This window comes from Notolepis coatsorum, assembly GCF_963971535.1.
Source record: "Notolepis coatsorum genome assembly, chromosome: 13".
NCBI classification, from domain to species: Eukaryota; Metazoa; Chordata; class Actinopteri; order Aulopiformes; family Paralepididae; genus Notolepis; species Notolepis coatsorum.
In genome coordinates, this window is record NC_140177.1 from 105,156,253 (window position 1) to 105,171,491 (window position 15,239).

Sequence of the window (15,239 nt, forward strand, 5' to 3'; positions counted from 1 at the left end):
GACCTGTAGTTCAGTACAGTGTCTCTGACCTGTAGTTCAGTACAGTGTGTCTCTGACCTGTAGTTTAGTACAGTGTGTCTGACCTGTAGTTTAGTACAGTGTGTCTCTGGCCTGTAGTTTAGTACAGTGTGTCTGACCTGTAGTTCAGTACAGTGTGTCTCTGACCTGTAGTTTAGTACAGTGTCTCTGACCTGTAGTTCAGTACAGTGTGTCTGACCTGTAGTTCAGTACAGTGTCTCTGACCTGTAGTTTAGTACAGTGTGTCTCTGACCTGTAGTTCAGTACAGTGTCTCTGACCTGTAGTTTAGTACAGTGTGTCTGACCTGTAGTTCAGTACAGTGTCTCTGACCTGTAGTTTAGTACAGTGTGTCTGACCTGTAGTTCAGTACAGTGTCTCTGACCTGTAGTTTAGTACAGTGTGTCTGACCTGTAGTTCAGTACAGTGTGTCTGACCTGTAGTTCAGTACAGTGTGTCTCTGACCTGTAGTTCAGTACAGTGTCTCTGACCTGTAGTTTAGTACAGTGTGTCTGACCTGTAGTTCAGTACAGTGTGTCTCTGACCTGTAGTTCAGTACAGTGTCTCTGACCTGTAGTTTAGTACAGTGTGTCTGACCTGTAGTTCAGTACAGTGTGTCTGACCTGTAGTTCAGTACAGTGTGTCTCTGACCTGTAGTTCAGTACAGTGTCTCTGACCTGTAGTTTAGTACAGTGTGTCTCTGACCTGTAGTTCAGTACAGTGTCTCTGACCTGTAGTTCAGTACAGTGTGTCTGACCTGTAGTTCAGTACAGTATCTTTGACCTGTAGTTCAGTACAGTGTGTCTCTGACCTGTAGTTCAGTACAGTGTGTCTGACCTGTATTTTAGTACAGTGTGTCTGACCTGTAGTTCAGTACAGTATCTTTGACCTGTAGTTTAGTACAGTGTGTCTCTGACCTGTAGTTCAGTAAAGTGTGTCTGACCTGTATTTTAGTACAGTGTGTCTGACCTGTAGTTCAGTACAGTATCTTTGACCTGTAGTTCAGTACAGTGTCTCTGACCTGTAGTTTAGTACAGTGTGTCTGACCTGTAGTTCAGTACAGTGTGTCTCTGACCTGTAGTTTAGTACAGTGTGTCTCTGACCTGTAGTTTAGTACAGTGTGTCTGACCTGTAGTTCAGTACAGTGTGTCTGACCTGTAGTTCAGTACAGTGTGTCTCTGACCTGTAGTTTAGTACAGTGTGTCTGACCTGTAGTTTAGTACAGTGTGTCTCTGACCTGTAGTTCAGTACAGTGTGTCTCTGACCTGTAGTTTAGTACAGTGTGTCTCTGACCTGTAGTTCAGTACAGTGTGTCTGACCTGTAGTTTAGTACAGTGTCTCTGATCTGTAGTTTAGTACAGTGTCTCTGACCTGTAGTTTAGTACAGTGTGTCTCTGATCTGTAGTTCAGTACAGTGTGTCTGACCTGTAGTTTAGTACAGTGTGTCTCTGATCTGTAGTTTAGTACAGTGTCTCTGACCTGTAGTTTAGTACAGTGTGTCTCTGATCTGTAGTTCAGTACAGTGTCTCTGACCTGTAGTTTAGTACAGTGTGTCTCTGATCTGTAGTTCAGTACAGTGTGTCTGACCTGTAGTTCAGTACAGTGTCTCTGACCTGTAGTTTAGTACAGTGTCTCTGACCTGTAGTTTAGTACAGTGTCTCTGACCTGTAGTTCAGTACAGTGTGTCTGACCTGTAGTTCAGTACAGTGTCTCTGACCTGTAGTTTAGTACAGTGTGTCTCTGACCTGTAGTTCAGTACAGTGTCTCTGACCTGTAGTTCAGTACAGTGTGTCTCTGACCTGTAGTTCAGTACAGTGTCTCTGACCTGTAGTTTAGTACAGTGTGTCTCTGACCTGTAGTTTAGTACAGTGTGTCTGACCTGTAGTTCAGTACAGTGTCTCTGACCTGTAGTTTAGTACAGTGTGTCTGACCTGTAGTTTAGTACAGTGTCTCTGACCTGTAGTTTAGTACAGTGTGTCTCTGACCTGTAGTTTAGTACATTATGTCTGACCTGTAGTTCAATACAGTGTCTCTGACCTGTAGTTTAGTACAGTGTCTCTGACCTGTAGTTCAGTACAGTGTGTCTCTGACCTGTAGTTTAGTACAGTGTGTATCTGACCTGTAGTTTAGTACAGTGTGTCTGACCTGTAGTTCAGTACAGTGTCTCTGACCTGTAGTTTAGTACAGTGTGTCTGACCTGTAGTTCAGTACAGTGTGTCTGACCTGTAGTTCAGTACAGTGTGTCTGACCTGTAGTTTAGTACAGTGTCTTTGACCTGTAGTTCAGTACAGTATCTCTGACCTGTAGTTTAGTACAGTGTCTCTGACCTGTAGTTCAGTACAGTGTGTCTCTGACCTGTAGTTCAGTACAGTGTCTCTGACCTGTAGTTCAGTACAGTGTGTCTGACCTGTAGTTCAGTACAGTGTCTCTGACCTGTAGTTTAGTACAGTGTGTCTGACCTGTAGTTCAGTACAGTGTGTCTGACCTGTAGTTTAGTACAGTGTGTCTGACCTGTAGTTCAGTACAGTGTCTCTGACCTGTAGTTCAGTACAGTGTGTCTGACCTGTAGTTCTACTGACCTGTAGCTCCAGGCAGAGCAGCATGGCCAGGAAGACGAAGCAGAGGCAGAGCAGGCAGATGGGCAGACTGACCAGCCACCTGAACATGGTCCTCTTCCAGGGAGGGTAGTAGAACTCCTCACAGCCCGTTATAGGACTGCACCGCTTCACTCCCTGGGGCACGAGAGGGAGGGGAACAGAGAGAGGATATTAGACCGCTTAGAAGCCGTCCCTAGATTTTTGGGGGCCCTTTGAAACAAAGAAACAAACAAAAACATTTGGAGGCCCTTTGGCACCAGAGGGGTACGGCGGTTTTGATATTTTACTGTCGAAATAATATTTTACATGATTATTGACGTTTCAAGGGGCCCTCTGATTGGTCGGTTGAAATGATGTTTGACGCGATGATTGACGTTTCGAAGGGCCCTCTAATTGGATGTGTAAATGCAGCTGTCGCCTATAGAGGGCGCATGTTTATTTTTATATTTCATTTTATCTCATGTGACGTAGCACGTCCTGTCTCACGCTCTGCCTTGCCGTAGTTTGAGCAGATCTGGCAGAACGTGTCCAGACTTGTAGGAGAAGACAGTGCAGCAGATTTATGCACTTTATTTGTCAAAGCTAAAAGACTAAAATACTAGAGTTTTGAAGATAACCCCTCCCATTGAGCTGCAAGCAGGCCAAAGTGGTTAGTAAAGTTTATTCACACTTTTCGTTTTGTTTTTGTAATTCTATTGACTGAATTGTATGAGCATTGTTATTTCCTGCATTGTAGTTCTACGGTGGTGATGAACGTGATTTGCATCAATAAACAGCCATCTGTAATTAAAGAACTCGGAGTCCTCGTTGTGCATCAATGGGCGGCACAGTAGAACACTGGACTGTGAAGTTGAAGACTCCCAAGTGAGAAATGAATCGCGTTGGCTATGAGAACGTCGGGTAGAGGATTGTCTGCAGTCGAAGATGTATCGTCATGTCTGGGGAACTTTTGTGCTGGGAAGGAGCTGCAGCAGTGTGCACACGGCCAAACAAGCGAGCTCGTGGAAGAAGACGGCTCGAGGTTGGCGCGGGTACAGGACTCTGCAACTGAACTTTTCCACGTATCAGTAAGATTTCGCAGCATCCATCTTAAAGAAGCAGCAGACTTTCCCCTACATTGAAGTTGAACTGCATAGGCAAATGCCATTCACCAAGTTGACTGACTACACGTCTCAGGTATTGACTTTTCAGAGAGAAGTATTGTTGTAGGCTACAATTGCATTGCAAGTGCGCACATTCTTGAGACTGTATATAAGGTTGTTTACAGTTTAATATTTTTGGCCATTTAAGAATAGGTTGATATTCATTAATGAAGTCTAGCTTTATAAGGTTAATTTAGAAAAGGCCAATCATAAAGGGTATATTCGAACTTGATAGTTTGCATTTTCATAATAGCCTACTAGGCTTACATTTTCATTTTGTTTTAGAATTTCATATTAGCCTACACATTTTACCAGTTATATCCCAGTATAGTAAGCTACTATAATATAAACCTAGGCCTATGGTTTATTTGTTATTTTTCGTGATTTGTATTTCACATTGAAGAAAGGTGTAGATTTGAATTAGCCTACAATGTTCAACTAAATTAAGCATTTTATTTTTGAATACTTAAGACATTTGTTGACACTTTTCATTATTAGGCTTACACATTTCTTAGACTGAATTCATATTAGCCTACCCCTCTATTTACAGTTCATATTTCCTATTTCCATAGATATGGTTCATAAATATTTAATGAATACATAATTGATTTATTTACTACACAGTAAACATGTCACAAAGGGGTGAGATAGAGCAAACTGAATCTCAGATTGAGTCCAACAAGCTAGACGATAGTGAGCCAGTCGTATTTACTGAAAAGGGACAGGCTTGTGGGGTTTTGTCCGCTGCTCACCAGCTTTCTCTGTTTTCTTTAAGCCTACTGTTGGAAATTCCCTTCTCACTCACTCTCTCTAGCCCCCACCCTCTCGTTCTTTACTCTCGTTTACTCTCAGTGGCCACACCTGGACTATTATCAATTACCTCTCGCACCTGTGGTGGCAGGCTAATTAGTTCCCCTGTGGGCTTTAAATACCAGGGCTCTTCCCCTCGTTTCGGCGTGGGGTCGTGTTGTATTCATGCTGAGTCATATTCTCTAACATCTAGACTCTTTCGGGAGATCCTCTGGTCTACCAATGCTGTATATGGATTTCTCCAGCCTTGAGATGTTTTGCTCCAGCCTTCGTCTGCTGTCGCCGTAGCCTGTGGAGGAGACTGTTCTGCGCTCCCTGTACTTCCACGGGAGGCACCCCAGCGCTCCACTGCAGACCCCAGCGCAGCTGTTCGTCCTGACGCACATCTAGACCAACGCGCATCTCCCGGACCCTCGGGCTTGGCACGCTCTCCAGTCACCAGCGCGCAACGCGCATCTGCAAGGGCTTGGCACGCTCTCCAGTCACCAGCGCGCAACGCGCATCTTCAAGGGCTTGGCACGCTCTCCAGTCTCCAGCGCGCAACGCGCATCTTCCAAGGATCCTCGTGCTTGGCACGCTCTCCAGTCACCAGCGCGCAACGCGCATCTGCAAGGGCTTGGCACGCTCTCCAGTCACCAGCGCGCAACGCGCATCTTCAAGGGCTTGGCACGCTCTCCAGTCTCCAGCGCGCAACGCGCATCTTCCAAGGATCCTCGTGCTTGGCACACTCCTCCTCGCAGACGCACCCCGAGGCGTCTCTCGGTTCCGACGTGCACACCAAGGTGTGGCGCGCCACTCTGTTCCTCGGCTCCGACAGCGGCTACCCGGTGGACGACACCCTCGCCACCGCCGCTGTTCCAGCACCCTGTTCCTCGGCTCCGACAGCGGCTACCCGGTGGACGACACCCTCGCCACCGCCGCTGTTCCAGCACTCTGTTCCTCGGCTCCGACAGCGGCTACCCGGTGGACGACACCCTCGCCACCGCCGCTGTTCCAGCACTCTGTTCCTCGGCTCCGACAGCGGCTACCCGGTGGACGACACCCTCGCCACCGCCGCTGTTCCAGCACCCTGTTCCTCGGCTCCGACAGCGGCTACCCGGTGGACGACACCCTCGCCACCGCCGCTGTTCCAGCACTCTGTTCCTCGGCTCGGACAGCCAGCTACCCGGTGGCGACACCCTCGCCGCCGCTGCTGTTCCTGCACCATTACGCATACGCCTGGGTGAGTTTTGATTGTGATGTCACTCACCCAGCGTAATGCCTCTTGCCCCCGTCCCGCTGCTGTTCCTGCACCATTACGCATACGCCTGGGTGAGTTTTGATTGTGATGTCACTCACCCAGCGTAATGCCTCTTGCCCCCGTCCCGCTGCGTTTCCTGTACCATTACGCATACGCCTGGGTGAGTTTTGATTGTGATGTCACTCACCCAGCGTAATGCCTCTTGCCCCGTCCCGCTGCTGTCCCTTTACCATTACGCATACGCCTGGGTGAGTTTTGATTGTGATGTCACTCACCCAGCGTAATGCCTCTTGCCCCCGTCCCGCTGCGTTCCTGTACCATTCCGCATACGCTTGGGTGAGTTTTGATTGTGATGTCACTCACCCAGCGTAATGCCTCCTTTTCTTGTTCTCACTTAGTTAGTAGTTTGGACATTTCATCTCCCACTCTGTTTTTGTTCTCACTTAGTTAGTAGTTTGGACATTTCATCTCCCACTCTGTTTTTGTTCTCACTTAGATAGTATTTTTGGACATTACTTCTCCCCCTGTGTGTTTGTCACACGAAGATATTATTACTTTGTTACTTTGATTATTTGGACTGTTCTGCATCTGCTCTGTTTGTTCCCTTTTGAATATTAACCCTCTCCTCTGTTCTGCAGAGCGGCCCAGATGTTTTCCCACCAGTCCCCAGTTCCTCCCTGTCCCCAGCCCGCCTCCGCGGGCCTCAGTCCCCTCTGTCCCTAGTTCTCCCCTTCTAGTTCCACCTAGTTCCTGGTCCCAAGTTCTCCCCTTCTAGTTCCACCTAGTTCCTTGTCCCTAGTTCTCCTAGTCCCCAGTTCTCCTGTTCCCTAGCTCTCCTTGTCCCGACATCTCCTAGTCTCTAGTTCCTCTGTTTCCTTAACCTTCCCCTAGCGTTCCTTTAATGTTTCCCCTAGCGTTCATTAACCTTCCCTTAGTGTACCCTTTTCCTGCCCGCCTCTTAAAGGCACCTAGTTTTTCCCCTCTTGTTATATTCCTGTATTTGTGTTCTCCCTTAAAGGGACAGTGCCCTTTTTTCCCTGTCTCTCAATAAATATCTGTTTCTTGGCAAACCATCATACCTGTCTTGTGTTGTGCGATTGGGGTCGGTTACAAACCATAACAGTACGACCCCACCAAATCGACGACCCCAGCCAGCACAGACGGTGTATGTTGAGTTTGCCTTTTTTTTTCTTGTTCCCTCTAGCTCCCCTCTAGCTTCCTTGTTAGCCTGTTAGCTCCCCTGTTAGCTTGTTGGTCTCCCCGGTTAGCTCCCCTGTTAGCCTGTTGACTCCCCCATTTGCTTCCCTGTTAGCCCTGTTTAGCTCCCCTCTTAGCCCTGTTTGACCCCCCTGCAGCTTGTTAGGCCTCTACTACCAGCATGGCCCTGTCTGCTAGCTTTGCCTCGGCGGCTAGCACAGCCTCTATGTTAATGCAGCCCTTACTGCTGGCATAGGCCCTGTAGCTAGCCATGCCCTGGCAGCTAACCCAGTCCCTCAGCAGAGCCCCAGTCTGCTAGCTTAGCCCCGGCTGCTAGCACAGCCTCTATGTTTATGCAGCCCTTGCTGCTGGCATGGGCCCTGTAGCTAGCCATGCCCTGGCAGCTAACCCTGTCCCTCAGCAGAGCCCCAGTCTGCTAGCTTGGCCCCGGCTGCTAGCACAGCCTCTATGTTAATGCAGCCTTGCAGCTGGCATAGGCCCTGTAGCTAGCCAGGCCCAAGCAGCTAACCCGGTCCCTCTGCATGGCCTCCACTTTTTTGTGTAGTTTATCCCACTGCTAGGACTGCCCTTTCAGCTAGCAAGGTCAGTTTATCTCCCACTGCTAGGACTGCCTTTTCAGCTAGCAAGGTCAGTTTATCTCTCACTGCTAGGACTGCCTTTTCAGCTAGCAAGGTCAGTTTTTCTCCCACTGCTAGGACTGCCTTTTCAGCTAGCAAGGTCAGTTTATCTCACACTGCTAGGACTGCCCTTCAGCTAGCAAGGTCAGTTTATCTCACACAGCTAGGACTGTCCTTCCAGCTAGCTTGTTCTCTCATGCTGGTCCAGCCCTGTCTGCCAGCCTAGCTCCGGCAGCTAGCGCAGCCTCTATGTTAATGTAGCAGTACAGCTGGCATAGGCCCTGTAGCTATCAGTGCCTTGGCAGCTACCCTTTCCCCCTGCTAGCCTAGCTCGGCAGCTAGCGCAGCCTCTATGTTGATGTGGCAGTGCGGCTGGCATGGGCCCTGTAGCTATCGGTGCCTTGGCAGCTACCCTTTCCCTCTGCTAGCCCTTTCCCGGTGCTACCACGGTTACCCCTTAGCTACCCTGCTTGCCCCTCGGTTCCTCTAGACCAGTTCCTCTGGACCGGTTCTCTAGACCAGTTCTCTGGGCCAGTTCTCTAAACCAGTTCTCTGGACCGGTTCTCTAGGCCAGTTCTCTTGGCCAGTTCTCTAGGCTAGTTCTCTGGACCCAGTTCCTCCTGACCCGGTTCCTCTGGGCCCGGTTTCCTCTGGGCCAGTTCCTCCTGTTGCCCCTCTGCTACCCTAGTTGCCCCTCGGCGACCCTGTTTCTTTTGCTGGCCCCACTCTTGTGGTGGCTTCCCCTGCTGGCTTGGCCAGTGCCTTTTGTTTTTGTCTTGTTTTGCCCCCTGCCACTCTGTCTGTGTTTGTTTTGGGTCGCCGGGTGGCTCCCGTTGGGGGGGGGGTACTGTGGGGTTTTGTCCGCTGCTCACCAGCTTTCTCTGTTTTCTTTAAGCCTACTGTTGGAAATTCCCTTCTCACTCACTCTCTCTAGCCCCCACCCTCTCGTTCTTTACTCTCGTTTACTCTCAGTGGCCACACCTGGACTATTATCAATTACCTCTCGCACCTGTGGTGGCAGGCTAATTAGTTCCCCTGTGGGCTTTAAATACCAGGGCTCTTCCCCTCGTTTCGGCGTGGGGTCGTGTTGTATTCATGCTGAGTCATATTCTCTAACATCTAGACTCTTTCGGGAGATCCTCTGGTCTACCAATGCTGTATATGGATTTCTCCAGCCTTGAGATGTTTTGCTCCAGCCTTCGTCTGCTGTCGCCGTAGCCTGTGGAGGAGACTGTTCTGCGCTCCCTGTACTTCCACGGGAGGCACCCCAGCGCTCCACTGCAGACCCCAGCGCAGCTGTTCGTCCTGACGCACATCTAGACCAACGCGCATCTCCCGGACCCTCGGGCTTGGCACGCTCTCCAGTCACCAGCGCGCAACGCGCATCTGCAAGGGCTTGGCACGCTCTCCAGTCACCAGCGCGCAACGCGCATCTTCAAGGGCTTGGCACGCTCTCCAGTCTCCAGCGCGCAACGCGCATCTTCCAAGGATCCTCGTGCTTGGCACGCTCTCCAGTCACCAGCGCGCAACGCGCATCTGCAAGGGCTTGGCACGCTCTCCAGTCACCAGCGCGCAACGCGCATCTTCAAGGGCTTGGCACGCTCTCCAGTCTCCAGCGCGCAACGCGCATCTTCCAAGGATCCTCGTGCTTGGCACACTCCTCCTCGCAGACGCACCCCGAGGCGTCTCTCGGTTCCGACGTGCACACCAAGGTGTGGCGCGCCACTCTGTTCCTCGGCTCCGACAGCGGCTACCCGGTGGACGACACCCTCGCCACCGCCGCTGTTCCAGCACCCTGTTCCTCGGCTCCGACAGCGGCTACCCGGTGGACGACACCCTCGCCACCGCCGCTGTTCCAGCACTCTGTTCCTCGGCTCCGACAGCGGCTACCCGGTGGACGACACCCTCGCCACCGCCGCTGTTCCAGCACTCTGTTCCTCGGCTCCGACAGCGGCTACCCGGTGGACGACACCCTCGCCACCGCCGCTGTTCCAGCACCCTGTTCCTCGGCTCCGACAGCGGCTACCCGGTGGACGACACCCTCGCCACCGCCGCTGTTCCAGCACTCTGTTCCTCGGCTCGGACAGCCAGCTACCCGGTGGCGACACCCTCGCCGCCGCTGCTGTTCCTGCACCATTACGCATACGCCTGGGTGAGTTTTGATTGTGATGTCACTCACCCAGCGTAATGCCTCTTGCCCCCGTCCCGCTGCTGTTCCTGCACCATTACGCATACGCCTGGGTGAGTTTTGATTGTGATGTCACTCACCCAGCGTAATGCCTCTTGCCCCCGTCCCGCTGCGTTTCCTGTACCATTACGCATACGCCTGGGTGAGTTTTGATTGTGATGTCACTCACCCAGCGTAATGCCTCTTGCCCCGTCCCGCTGCTGTCCCTTTACCATTACGCATACGCCTGGGTGAGTTTTGATTGTGATGTCACTCACCCAGCGTAATGCCTCTTGCCCCCGTCCCGCTGCGTTCCTGTACCATTCCGTATACGCTTGGGTGAGTTTTGATTGTGATGTCACTCACCCAACGTAATGCCTCCTTTTCTTGTTCTCACTTAGTTAGTAGTTTGGACATTTCATCTCCCACTCTGTTTTTGTTCTCACTTAGTTAGTAGTTTGGACATTTCATCTCCCACTCTGTTTTTGTTCTCACTTAGATAGTATTTTTGGACATTACTTCTCCCCCTGTGTGTTTGTCACACGAAGATATTATTACTTTGTTACTTTGATTATTTGGACTGTTCTGCATCTGCTCTGTTTGTTCCCTTTTGAATATTAACCCTCTCCTCTGTTCTGCAGAGCGGCCCAGATGTTTTCCCACCAGTCCCCAGTTCCTCCCTGTCCCCAGCCCGCCTCCGCGGGCCTCAGTCCCCTCTGTCCCTAGTTCTCCCCTTCTAGTTCCACCTAGTTCCTGGTCCCAAGTTCTCCCCTTCTAGTTCCACCTAGTTCCTTGTCCCTAGTTCTCCTAGTCCCCAGTTCTCCTGTTCCCTAGCTCTCCTTGTCCCGACATCTCCTAGTCTCTAGTTCCTCTGTTTCCTTAACCTTCCCCTAGCGTTCCTTTAATGTTTCCCCTAGCGTTCATTAACCTTCCCTTAGTGTACCCTTTTCCTGCCCGCCTCTTAAAGGCACCTAGTTTTTCCCCTCTTGTTATATTCCTGTATTTGTGTTCTCCCTTAAAGGGACAGTGCCCTTTTTTCCCTGTCTCTCAATAAATATCTGTTTCTTGGCAAACCATCATACCTGTCTTGTGTTGTGCGATTGGGGTCGGTTACAAACCATAACAAGGCTCTTGTAGACGATAAGGTGATGGATCTAAAAGTGAACTTCAAAAGGACATATGAGAGGTGGAAGCACAACATAAATGGACTGAAAATATCCATCAAGTATAAGGGCGACTCTGACCTAATGAAGATAACCCCCTCCATCGGCGTATTTAGACCACTATCAGTAGGGCACGTGCCCTACTGATGATCATCTGTGCCCCACTGATTAAAAAAATAAAAATAAAAAAATTTACAAATGTTTTTTATTTCCCCTTTTTTAACATGATCAAATGATCATTTAACATGATCAAATAATTATTATAATATTTTTTACTTCACTTTGAAATATTATAGTGAAATATTTTGCAATGTTGTCGCATTTATCTTGTTGAAATCCTCCAACAGGCTATTTTTTGTAAGTTGACTGGTTTGCACACCAATAATACAGTGCAATAATAGAATAGTAGAATAGATAGTAAAATTATGCAATATAATGGCCAGAGTAAAATAGTGCTACAGTACAATCAACAGCGGGGTGTATTAGAAGGCTATGGTGAAGAGGTACGTTTTTAGCTTATTTCTGAAAATATTAAGAGATCTAGCTTCCCTAATGTCCATAGGTAGTGTGTTCCATAACTTTGGTGCATAGTTAGCAAAGGCTGCATCCCCGATTTTCTTTAGACTGTGGCTTGGAACATTCAATAGTAGATGATCGCAATGTTTATACTTTGTATATAAGGAGGAGGACCTTGAAATCAATTCTAAATGTTACCGGTAGCCAGTGTAGGTTATTTACTTGTAACTTTGGGTTTGATCCAAGGATTAAGTTGCCCCATATTGCTCTGTAACATTTCTCTTTTTGTTATAGGACCGACTGCGTAGTAGGATTTCAGTTTTGCCCTCATTTAATTTTAGGAAGTTGTTCGTCATCCATTTGTTTATTGCTAAGAGACAGGTGGAAATGGAGTTTATAGCTGTGTGATCCTTTGGTTCAGCGGAGATGTACAATTGTGTATAATAACTAACTATAACTATGGAAACATACATTGTGCTTTCTAATGATGTCTCCTCAATGTTCAATGTTCAATGCAATGTTCAATGCAAGTAAAGCACTTTAAACTTTAAGTATGACTAAATGCTTTCTTGACTATATATATAGTAACTGTTCCAAAATGCATAGATTTCTATGTATTTTAGGGGTTTGGGGGGCTAGCTCTTTTTAATATAAATGTCAGATTGTTTTATTTATTTCATAGATTTCTATGCATTTCAGGAGTTTGGGGGGCTGGCTCCCCCAAATAATTAAATAACATAACCCTAACCTAACCCTAAAACCGACAGTTTTTATTTTTTTTAAATAGTTACAAAATCCACCCGCCCACAAACCGGCCAAAACCGGCCAAATTTTTTCCGCGGTCGTGCTACGCGCTCCCGCTTCATAGTTTTTGGTGCCCTTCTGTGCCCTACTGAAGTGCTGGGTCTAGATACGCCCCTGACCCCCTCCCATATAGCCAGAATAAATTCAGCCCAAATTGAGGTTGATGGTATTTATCTAAAAATTAGAGACACTTTACATCCGATCATCCAGACTCAGAAACCTGTAGAAGGAATGATACATGCCAATCGCTCACCAGGACTGTTAATAAAAAGGCTCAGCAGTTCCTCAACAAGATGAGAACCAGGACTGCTAATAAAAGGGCGCAGCAGTTCCTCAACAACGGTGGTTCTGAAATCTCAGTGTCACACAACGCAAGACGAGCTGCAGCGGAAGCAGCCGCAACTACAGAGGTACTAAAATTAATGAAAAAACGGAATGAGCAAGAAGAAGAAATCCGAAGACTGGAACAGGAAGATGAAAGGCGGTCGGCTGAAAACAACGCAGAGAACGCCAAGATCCACGCAGAGAACGCCAAGATCCACGCAGAGAACGCCAAGATCCATGCAGAGAACGCCAAGATCCAGGCAGAGAAAAGAGTTCTATTCATCACGGAAAGTGCTGCTAGGAAAACAAAGCTAGAAGCGAAAAAGAGAGAAGTGGAACGGTTAGAGGAACTCAAGAAACTCAACGCAGCTAAGGCAAGGCTAAAGGTTTACACTGAAAGCGTTCATAATGATGATGAAGAAGATCATCTGTGGTCACCTCTTCTACACTATCCTTCAGCACATTCGCTAGCTCTCACCCCACAAGAAGAACAGCGTCCTCTTGCGCCTCCAGTGTTCCAACAAGGAGAGAGCCCGTCTCAACAAGGAGAGAGCCCTTCTCAACAAGGAGAGAGCCCTTCTCAACAGAGAGAGAGCCCGTCTCAACAAGGAGAGAGCCCTTCTCAACAAGGAGAGAGCCCGTCTCAACAAGGAGAGAGCCCTTCTCAACCAGGAGAGAGCCCGTCTCAACAAGGAGAGAGCCCGTCTCAACAAGGAGAGAGCCCTTCTCAACAAGGAGAGAGCCCTTCTCAACAAGGAGAGAGCCCGTCTCAACAAGGAGAGATCCCTTCTCAACAAGGAGAGAGCCGGTCTTAACAAGGAGAGAGCCCGTCTCAACAAGGAGAGAGCCCTTCTCAACAAGGAGAGAGACCTTCTCAACAAGGAGAGAGACCTCAACAAGGAGAGAGACTATTACTGGAAGCAGAGTAAAGGCTCATTGAAACCTTTTTTTGTTTTTGTGTATCTGGTTTGTTTAAAGGGTTCCCAATGTTTAAAGGGTTCCTGATGTTTTTAAATGGTTATGTTGAAAATCACATGTTATGTGATTGGTGGGAGTGTAAATGCAGCTGTCGCCTATAGAGGGCGCATGTTTATTTTTATATTTCATTTTATCTCATGTGACGTATCACGTCCTGTCTCACGCTCTGACTTGCCGTAGTTTGAGCAGATCTGGCAGAACGTGTCCAGACTTGTAGGAGAAGACAGTGCAGCAGATTTATGCACTTTATTTGTCAAAGCTAAAAGACTAAAATACTAGAGTTTTGAAGATAACCCCTCCCATTGAGCTGCAAGCAGGCCAAAGTGGTTAGTAAAGTTTATTCACACTTTTCGTTTTGTTTTTGTAATTCTATTGACTGAATTGTATGAGCATTGACTGTTGTTATTTCCTGCATTGTAGTTCTACGGTGGTGATGAACGTGATTTGCATCAATAAACAGCCATCTGTAATTAAAGAACTCAGAGTCCTCGTCGTGCATCAATGGGCGGCACAGGATGATTGGCCTTCCTATGACAAATTTCATATCTAAGAGGATCTTAAATAATTCCACTACTAATCACAGTCACTGAGATAATTTTTTAAATGATATCTTTCAAATAGAATTGTGATTGGTTGGGGGCCCTATTAACCCTTTCACTGCCACACAACAGCAGGTTAACCCGTTCACTGCCACACTACAGAAGGTTAACCCTAGACCTGTTGACATCACTCCACTCTCACACGCACGCACGCACGCACGCACGCACGCACGCACGCACGCACGCACACACACACACACACACACACACACACACACACACACACACACACACACACACACACACACACACACACACACACACACACACACACACACACACACACACACACACACACACACACATACTGTATACGTGCACAATTAATCGTTCCAGCAAAGTAGGCTTCTATTATTCGAATGACTTGTTTTATTAGGTATTATAGCAGTACGTCGTAATGTAGAACATGACATATTAGCATGACATCTCATTTAGTAATGTCAATACTGAACGACTGCACGATTGGCTCTTGACAAAAGCCTTATTGGCCGCCGCAGTTGTTGATCACACTCATGTGAGAGGCTAGAGCAGAGAAACATGGCAGATGAAATCAATTTATAACAGCATCAATAAGTAAGGTAACCATCAGTAATATATTTTCAGATGTACCAAAAGACAGAAAGTCTCACTGTTAAAAATAACATAATTTGTTTTAAATACATAAACCTAGCTTATTTATCAACCACATCGAACTATAAAGGAAGGAATCTCTGTGTCTGTCCTCTCTGCTCATCTGATCGCACACACTCATTGGGGGCCCCAAGTAAGCCCAGTGTTGAGTTTGAAGTTGATCGGATGGGCAGTAAACAGCACGCATGAATGGTGGCTGAAAGGGGGTATATCCGCGAACCGCCCAAATTCTCCCAAGTTTGGTGGAAATCGGATCAGGAGATACACTCATTTAATAATAGTTACATTATTAATAATGGTGGTGCTAGAGGAAAGGTCATGGGGTCACCAAAATAAATAGGATTCTTCCTCTAGGGGTCACAAAGGTGCACAGCAAGTTTGGAAAGATTCAAACAAATGGTATTCGAGATACGCTAAT

General features: G+C 47.9%; 1 protein-coding gene across 1 annotated transcript in view; it reads right to left on the reverse strand.

The window, feature by feature from the left end:
* Positions 1 to 15,239, reverse strand: part of LOC311239451 (anoctamin-8-like) — a gene marked incomplete at both ends in the record, with an annotated part of 212,392 nt that overhangs the window by 45,442 nt on the left and 151,711 nt on the right. The window contains one exon of the mRNA XM_084327759.1: positions 2,596 to 2,748. Within this exon, the coding sequence (XP_084183885.1) occupies positions 2,596 to 2,748 (153 nt within the window). The remainder of the gene's footprint in view (positions 1 to 2,595; positions 2,749 to 15,239) is intronic.